The 9,263-nt window shown below is 38.2% G+C and overlaps 1 protein-coding gene across 1 annotated transcript in view; it reads left to right on the top strand.

The window, feature by feature from the left end:
* The window catches only part of CLPTM1L (CLPTM1-like), a 26,704-nt gene that overhangs the window by 14,886 nt on the left and 2,555 nt on the right, over window positions 1-9,263 (top strand). Inside the window, exons 9-15 of the mRNA XM_010194834.1 lie at window positions 1,061-1,164; window positions 3,654-3,719; window positions 4,643-4,693; window positions 5,337-5,419; window positions 7,304-7,338; window positions 7,657-7,712; window positions 7,794-7,838. Coding sequence (XP_010193136.1) covers window positions 1,061-1,164; window positions 3,654-3,719; window positions 4,643-4,693; window positions 5,337-5,419; window positions 7,304-7,338; window positions 7,657-7,712; window positions 7,794-7,838 — 440 coding nt within the window. The remainder of the gene's footprint in view (window positions 1-1,060; window positions 1,165-3,653; window positions 3,720-4,642; window positions 4,694-5,336; window positions 5,420-7,303; window positions 7,339-7,656; window positions 7,713-7,793; window positions 7,839-9,263) is intronic.

Raw genomic sequence — 9,263 nt, 5'->3', positions numbered from 1 at the left:
GAAGAGCGTGGGAGGGTTGAACTGACTGGGACGTTCCAAAGATGAGAGAAACAGTGGTCTGACACCCTGTCAAGCCTTCCTTGAGACAGATTAAGGTAGTAGCCAGCCCTGGACGCTTGGGGTTTAACACACCACTCCCCACCCTTGTTTATTGTGCTAATATTTACTGCTTGTTTTTCTAATAGATTTTTACCATTCTGATTGTAAACCAAAATTATAAACCCGGGGTCACTTGACCTCCGAAACTATCCCTAATTCTATCATATTTACAGATTGATTAAAACATGTGAGAAATATCAAGAGAGTACATGGAATTTCGTAATTAAATGTTAATTGCCAGTTTAAAATTTGACTAAAGTCAGATTGGAAAGACTGAGTGATAAAGGGTTTTTTAACCTTGCTATCAAAGTACCAGTTTCCAGTAATTGATGGTTCCATCCTCTCCTTAGCAAGCCTTGGTCACCTTTTTGCCTGTATCTCCCTCTTGCCCTGAGAGAGAAGTGGGATAGGCGATTGCTCTGGAATGGTACTGGGTAATTGTTGATGTCTGAGTGTGTTGTAGCTCCTCTCTCTTTCTGTCCCTGCTTAGGGAAGTGGATAGTCGATTCTATGAATTAGTTGGTAGACACTTAAAAGCATCCAAGGTTTTGTAAAACCTGAAAAGGAACACTACTTCTTAGCATTTACAAACATTGGATTACTTGCATGAGTTTCAAAGACTGATGTTACATTACCTCACAGCCTTTCAGCTTCCTGGAGACAAGAATCATGAACTTAGTTCATTGTAGTACTGATACATTGCTGAATTGTTGCAGCGCAAAAGTCTTCCTTAAATATTCTGATTTCCTTTAATCTCTTGTGATAAGAATTTCATACAATGGTTTTGTTCCTTATTTGCCTGACTGTTTCAAGGACTGCTTGATATATCAACATGTATGTAGAAGTTCATGCTTAAACTGTGTAAGACAGAGTTATAGTAAGTAGGCCAACAGTCTTCTGTCATCTCAGGTGTTCATTTAAATATTAATAAGCTTTTCGTTTTGTTTTTTTTTTTATCTAGTGCTTTGGCGGTGCTTTAGTACTGTGGTAATATTTCTTTTCCTCTTGGATGAACAAACAAGTTTATTGGTATTGATCCCAGCAGGCATTGGTGCACTGATTGAGGTGAGTTCTTAAAGCTCTACAGCCAAATACCAATGTTTGCAACAACATCCATAGTTTATTGTATGAAAAGAATGCTAAGCTACTTACTGGAAAAATACTGCAGTGGTATGCTGTCTTAGCAGCATTGTTTAACGAACTTTTAGTGGTAGAGGAGATTGTGTCCCTTCATCAAATAACTAAACTGGAAGTATCAGGTTTTTCTGGGATGGGCCAGCTGATATTATGGAAACCAAACACAGAGCTGTGCCGAGGTCCTTCCTGTCACATCACCTGATAGGCATCACTCCTGACCAGACATGTATAACCAATTCAACAAACTTCTGCGGAAACGTTTGTCAAAGAGCAGGCTGCGTGCCATCAGACAGTGTTGCAGGTCTGCAGCTTTCTGCCTCACCCTGACTGAGGTGCCTGGGGAAGAACACAAAGTCGGCAGTAACGGGAAGGGGAGATCTCTCTACCTAGCATTGCTTGCAGATCTAATTACTTCTCAGTATTTGAAAATAAGTTCAGGACTCTTTTATGTGAATTTTTTGACTACGCATCTGTTAAAGTTGCAGATAATTTCTGTGGAAAACAAAACACTTCAGAATTTTTAGTTGGTGATTAAATTGCCGAATGTAAAGTTACAAAGCTATCGCTAAATTTCAGCTTGCTGTATGAACAAATTAAGCTCTTGTGAAAACTATGAACAGTGGTGTCTTAAACAGTACAATTTTTTTGCCTGTAACAATATTTTTCAGTAAATATTTTTTCAGTCTGATGTATTTCTGTGTGTTAAGTTTTCTGTATGAGATTTGCCAGTGGTTTTGTTTCTATAAATAGAAATTTAGTCTTACATTTCGAACTCTTTAGCTGTCTGAAATTTTAACAGAAGTTTCAGGGACAAATACATATCCCTATAAATATCCAAATTCTTTTCTAGAATATCTTTTATTTTGAACCTTGAAAACTAAATAACTAATTTTTTAAAAATCCTTGAATCTAAAGACTTCAGAACTTCAAAAGTGTCAAATGATTTACAAGTGAATCAGGTCAAGGAAAGTGATGCTTTTGTTTGTTTCTAGTGGGGAAGAAGAAATAGCCTTGGTCTCTAAATCACTTTTTATTCAAAAGTTTTAGTGTAAGCCAGATCAGGCATGTATGGAAACAATGATCAGCTGTATTTTAGGATTAAAGTTCAATTCAAACCATTAAGATTTTACATTTCTCTCTTGTAATGATGGTGGATTTTGTGGTTTCCACCAGCTAAGAACAGGCAGATCCAGATCTCATTTGGTCCTTGTGCCTGTCTGAGGTTCTTGGTGCTGCCAAGATCTGTTGAATAGTGGACTCTGAGATCTGTAGTCCCTATGACTGTTGGGCTCCTGTCCCCTTCCTCATGTGCCTTATTTTCCAGTATGTTGCTCTTGGGTTGCAGGCCTGGGGGAACTGGGCTGAAATGATTACATAGGAACACTGTGTGGGGTACTTAAATGGAGGGGAAGTGCTCTGTAGGTTCTGATGAAGTAACGTCTCTCCTTGCAAGTGATGGTGAGATAACATGGTAGTCTCAAGGTGAGAATGAACATATGGACTATACATCTCACAGGCGTTTGTCTGCTGGGAAGAGCTTTTTCACAACTTGTTCTTAATATTTGTTTCTCATGCAGAACTGATAGTGACATTGCTTCTGTAATAAGTAATTTTCTTGCTTGCATCAAAGACGACAGTGAAGGATTGCCTTTACTGTATTGTGCTTTTTTGTATGGAAGATATAGTGGGTGAGAAGAGAATGGTGGTGTAGCTGAAGCTAAGGAAACAAACCTTGTCCATGAAAAGCTTCATGAACCATAGCTCTTCTGGTGAGCTCATTGCATTGCGTAAGTTGTTGAATTCGTGTAGTAGGGTGCGTACAAGAGCCAATTTTCAGGTGAACTGAACCTTTGGTTATGCTAGGGTCAAGCTGTTACAGTTGTGCAGTAAGTAGCAAACGATTCAGTGAATTCACTGACTACTTCTCGTAGCCCACTAGTGAAATGTAGTGACCGTGTAAGTGCCCACTTAATTAATCACTGCTAGGAGTTCTGAGAGACCTTCATCTTTCAGACCCCAGCTGACCTTGAAAGCACGTAAAAACTTGCTTGGCAGGTGATTACTGGAGAATTGTCTAAAGACCTGACCTGGGGTGCGTGCTGGTGCTGAGAGCAGCTAACCCTCACCTAAGCGCTGCGATCCAAGTATTCTGGAAGGACTGCATTATTTCACTCAAAGTCCATCATCTGATACGAAGACTCAATAGTGCAGGCTCCCAGCATTGTGCTTGTCTGGTGACAAGACATTTGGTTCGTAGAGACACAGGCAGTGGACTGCAGTCAGGCTGTTGCTGCTTTATGCAATGAGTGCTTAAAATAGATATTTTGGAGTCTTTGTTCTGTGTATCTGAATCCTGCCTAAGACATTCCTTTGGATAATTCTTTATGTGCACATTATTTTTTTTTTGCTAATCACAGCTCTGGAAAGTGAAGAAAGCTTTGAAAATGACAATGAAGTGGCAAGGCTTGAGACCCAAAATTCAGGTATAGTAGACATTTGCCTGTTAATGATTACACTGTTGAGCTTTCTGTCTTCTTTCAGGTTACTGTGAAACTTGGCTTTTAGATAAATGAAGATTAAAACAGAATGTATGTAAATAATGTATAAGATGTATGCTGGTAGCTCTGGTTGCTCCTTTGTTCAGTATTCAAGGAACTGTGTTTCAGTAGTCGCAATCCTTAGCTCTTCTCAAAGTTTCTGTAGTATTCCAGAAACTTTGACTTTATTTAAGCCTACAAGAACACAGGTGGTTGAGTTGCCTGTTTAGTTTGTTAAGAACAGCATTATTTCAGTCTGGAAACAGAAATTGGTTAGTACTCATAGGGGCATTTAAAAGCATCTGCATTGACAGCAACTTGCAGGAAAAGGAAAGCTTGCTGACTGTTGATCCTTTACCTAAAGACTTGTGAATAGTGTTTACAGAAATGATGTTGTTGGAGCACATGGAATTCTGATGAAAATGCTGCTTTAAAAAATAAATAAATAATTTAACCTTTGAGAAAATTGTGAGTGAGCCTGTTGACAAAGATGGAGTTAAAAGTAAAGATAATCCGTAACTGACCTCTTCATGCATGAAATGGTTATGGCTTTTAATAATTGCTTCCTCTGTCTGCCCAATTCTTAGTCACTTGACTTTGCTTTTGCTTTGTGAACTCTGCTGTCTTAAAGACATTTTCTTTAGCAAAGAAGTTTTGAATATTTGGTGTAAAATATGAAAGGAAAATTAAACTTTTTTCCCAGCCTATATTTAGTAGACTGCACAGGACATTTACATGACTCTCTTGTATAGAAGCTTGTAAGAACTTTGAATGGTTACTTAGCATAATGTCTAGTCAGTTTACTTTGCATTCAGCAGGTGCTTTTTCCCCCAGTCCTGACTTGATTGTACATTTTGTGTGTATTGCAGTTTGGTACATACAGTGACTCTGAAAAGAAAACTGAGGAGTATGACACCCAGGTAAGAGAGAATCCTGTGACTTCTGATCTATAAAGTCTGTATATGTGGCCTGCTGATTGACTGGTTTCACTCTTTATTGCTGCAAGTGTATTTTCCATTCTGCCGTAGTTGCCAAGTGGATCATCGTATGGATGCTCAGATAGTGAAGACTCATTCTGATAAATTATGAAAAGAAACAGTAAAAGAGTTGTTTTGTTAGCTGAATCTGGTAGAAGCATTTCCCCGAGAAGCAGAATTGCAAGTGACTTCTCTGAAGAGAAGTATCTTAGAGTCTTCACTAATTTGAAAATTAATGTTTGTACTTGTTTTTTTATACTGGAGGAATGTTGACGCGCTTCCTGATTTCTGAAAGGAGTTGAACATAAGTGGCAACATTAGTGTTAAGCAGAAAGCTGCTCTTAGACCCTGATCTTTCACACAGCCTCTTGTTTCTTCTGTGCCAAGATCCTTGATGGTCTCAACTGAGCATTGGAATTTTCACCTCCTTCTCTACAACTGGAAGTATACTGGAAATAATAGCAGACATTTGGGAATAGGAAAAGATTTTCAGGAAAAAAGTTATGTGGCTGTCTTCTAGTTAATGCCATGGAAAGTCTGCTGTATATAAAATGTGAACTAACAAATTATTTTCATTTTCTATTAGGCTATGAAGTACTTGTCATATTTGCTCTATCCACTGTGTATTGGAGGTGCAGGTTACTCCTTGCTGAATGTCAAATACAAAAGGTACTGTAAATCTATAAATGATCTTATACAGAATTGAGTCATTTAAACTATACTTCTGCCTCGAGAGGTTGGACTAGATGATCCTTGTGGTCCTTCCAACCTGGTATTCTACGATTCTATGAGTCATTCCTCATTTTTTTTCTATATTAATTAATTGAAGATGATGGGTTATGGAAATCAGTTATTTTAGTTTGCTTGATTCATAAGCCAGGAACCAGAAACTTCCTCGTATGACAAGATCTAAAGCTGAAGAGTCTCAGGTTTTTTTTTAACATCCTGTAAGCTACAGTCTGTTGTATTTTGCAAGTAACGTTACATTATCATAGTACAGAATTTAATAGCTTGCATACACGAGTAAGCTGTCAATCAGAAGAGGAGGAAGAAAGCTGCCATTGATACTCAGAGAACTGATAAAGTGACAGGAGAGATGAGAGGAATTCAGTGGTTAACCTGTCCAATAGCAGAGAGAAGAAAAAACTGTCCCAAAATTATTTCCCCTGGCCAAGGTGTTCCTCTGTTCCTAAATATGATAGCTAGGCTGGCAAGCAAGCAAAAGCATTTTTAAGAAAGGACTCTGTATTCCCTTAGAGCCGTGGGCTTTCTGCAACATATTGATACTTCAGCAAGAGCTGAAAACTCAGTATTTCTCGAGAAGGTGAAACTCGTCCACATTCACTCAAAATAATACAACTAGTTCGTTTTGCATTGGAAAGATGCAACCAAGTATGCAGCCACAATACTTTGTTGTAGAAAAAAATATCTGCAAATTCAATCATGATGACAGCCACATAGAAATATATTTTGAATAGTCGTTATTCCCAAGAGGAGAGCAAGCAGTAGCTTAAAATACCATCAGAAGTAACTACTATTGCTGCATACGTGGGCTGTAGCACTGGTACTAGAAACTGGGACAAATTCTGGGCTATTAGAAAAATACTTTTTTCAAAAGGTTCTTGTCGTATTAAGGAGCTAACAAATATGCACAAAATTCTTAATTTATTCAGTACTGCAAAGTAGTGTATGCCAGGTGTTCTGTAAGCTGTAGCTTAAGAAAGTGAAAACAATGCCACAGAATTTTTATCATTGTTAAATCTATTTGTAAGGAAATGTGATGGAACAAGTAATCTTTTAACAGTGGATTATCCTTTAATCTCACAGGCACTTTCTGACGCATTTTTTAGATGCTTGTGGATTAGTGAAATGCTGCTGCAGCTGTAACGTTGCTGTTAACATGGCACTGACACAGCTGTGCAAGTTTAATTTTAAATGATGTAACCTGAGCATCACAATTGCCAGCTGTTCCTACTATTGCAAGCAGAAGCATGGAATTTGACCACTATCTGTAACACTACTGTTATTTTGCTGAGATTGTGCTGCATTGAACATCTGGGAGGAGTTTTTAGATGTAATGAGAAAAAAAATATATTCCTTCTATTTACCTCTTTTTTTTTAAGTGCTTACTGTAATAGTTTGCACTGAATGGTATTTGTTGTTTGAAATTCGGTAAGTCCTTACAGTGCCATATTAAGTGTCTCTTTAGTATTTAGAATACAGTGTCATCTTTGCAAGCCTTAATGCAGTCAGGGTTCAGGGCACAGTGGTTTCTGATGTCAGTTTGGGTACAGGAGTCTTAGAGCATTCTGTAAAAGTATAAAAGCTGTTGATAAAGCTGTCCAAACTGATAAGCACCCTTTGCTTAAACTACCTTCTCTGGTGGCTCTCCTAATCAAAGGAAGATGTGAGGTATTTATTTCTTGCGTAAATTTATTTGCCACATAGCCATTTCTTGGAATAGTCAGCATGCAGTTGTGTAGAGGATGTATTACAGGTAGATATTTTTTGACTGATGTGAAAAAATAACTGGATTCTCTTCTTTGTTTGTAGCTGGTACTCTTGGTTGATTAACAGTTTTGTCAATGGTGAGTTCCTTCTTATGGCTTGTTTGGTTGTTGTTTTTTTCTCTTCATATCTCTTCAAATGGAGGCCAAGACTCAAAAGGAGAAAATTAACTGCTATCAGCTGGGTCAGTGTGATACAGGGCAGTAACTTGAGTGTAGGTTTCAAAATCATCACAGTGATTGAGAAAGGGAGAAGAATCAACCTAAAGTGAAACAAAAGGATTAGATGCATCTTATCTCTTGAGGAAGATGAGTGTAAATCTCTAATTGTGAATGGATAGTTGTGTGGTGTACTTCTGTTGTACATTTGTCTGAAAGCTTTCCGTATTTTATCTTCAGGAGTGTATGCCTTTGGATTCCTGTTTATGCTGCCCCAGCTGTTTGTAAACTACAAGGTAAGATTGAAAAGTGATAAAAGACTACTTTTCTAGTCTCTTCTTCCATCCTTTATTAAAAATTGCTATTTTTAATCCTAGATGAAATCTGTTGCACACTTACCGTGGAAGGCTTTCACATACAAAGTAAGTAAAGCTCTAATTTAAAGATTGGTGCAGTCATTCTGGAAATTATTTTCTGTAAGAAACAGCTTAGTAATACGTAACTTAAGGCTGACAGTGCTTTTTTTGTTTGTTATGAGAGGGGTGTAAAAGGTATATTAGTGAAGTAACTTCACAGTTTCACTTCAGCAACAGAATACAATAACTGAGCAAAGATACCAGCAGTTAAATTAGACAACACAGGGACATTATTCAAGCAAGTAACCTTTAAAGCAGTAGAATTCTCTTGCTGAATAACCTTTCCTTACGGAGCATTAATGGTTCCTGTTAAGATGCCAGAGGCTACCCACAACAAAGGCTTGTGCATATGTAGGAATAAGTATATGATGTTTTCAATTATGTTTAACTTATTGGTCTTTGGAAGAGGTAATTTCCTTTTTCCTAGCAGATGCTTGAACTCATTTGCTCTCTTCTACACTTTGAAGAGTGGAAAGAATCGTCTGAGGTCTCATCTGTGATTGTTGTTTTAGAGAGCTTTGGTTTTTTCCTTAATTTGAACTCCTTCCTGTTTTGGAAGACCTTGGCAAAATTTAAGATCAGTCTAACTTCCCAGTTATTTGTAGTCTTTATGTTTATGCCCTTCATAGTTTTATGAGGAGCACCTTCAAATAAGGTAATCTCCAAAGAAAACTAGCTAGACTAAATGCTGTTAGATGGGCTGCCTCTGTGCATTCAATTTCAGTGGCTTCTGAGGACTGCCTAAGTGCCTGAAGGATGGAGCATTTTGCTTTTTCCTCCTTTCATCCCTGTGGGATCAGTCCCATGGGTGTTGACTTGGAAAGGCTGCCTTTTCCAACCTGCCAAGGTTTATTTTGTTCCACGACAAACCTCCTCTGCACAGACTTGAGAAGTGCCGTCCGTATTCTTTGATCACTTTAGATTGATGGATTTGTTTTGACTTGCCAGAAAGAGCTTTCCTGTTGTAACTAATCAGAACTCTTTCCTGTCCAACACCCCCATCTTCTGCTGGTGCTTCGTTTCATCATATAAACATGGGCTTATATTGAAGAGTGAGTCCTCTGCTCAGTGAATACATCATTTTCCCCCCTCTTATGGTATGGATTAATATGCAGCTTGCTAATATTGAAAGGAAAAGCCATGTTACTGTCTCAGTTTGTTAACCCAACAGGGAATATTCTTTGCTGGATTTCTTTCCTGCTGTTTTCAGTGAGCTGAAACAGTTTATTGCACCATATGGTGAGTCCTAGATCTGGTGCACTGTAAGAGCCGATTTCTAGTCCTCCCTGCAGGTCAGCACCAAATCTAGAGGAGCTGCCCTTCTCTTTACTTTCTTTACTTTCTCTGACAAAATATTGTTGCCTTTGTGTGCTTGGAGACTGTTTGCGTTGCTTTCCCAGCAGATGTCTGGCAATTTAAACACTCTCACTC

This window comes from Mesitornis unicolor, unplaced genomic scaffold (genome assembly GCF_000695765.1).
Source record: "Mesitornis unicolor isolate BGI_N332 unplaced genomic scaffold, ASM69576v1 scaffold20541, whole genome shotgun sequence".
In the NCBI taxonomy this organism is placed as follows: domain Eukaryota; kingdom Metazoa; phylum Chordata; class Aves; order Mesitornithiformes; family Mesitornithidae; genus Mesitornis; species Mesitornis unicolor.
The sequence above is the reverse complement of the archived record's forward strand: the minus strand, read 5'-3'. Positions and strand labels throughout refer to the sequence as shown.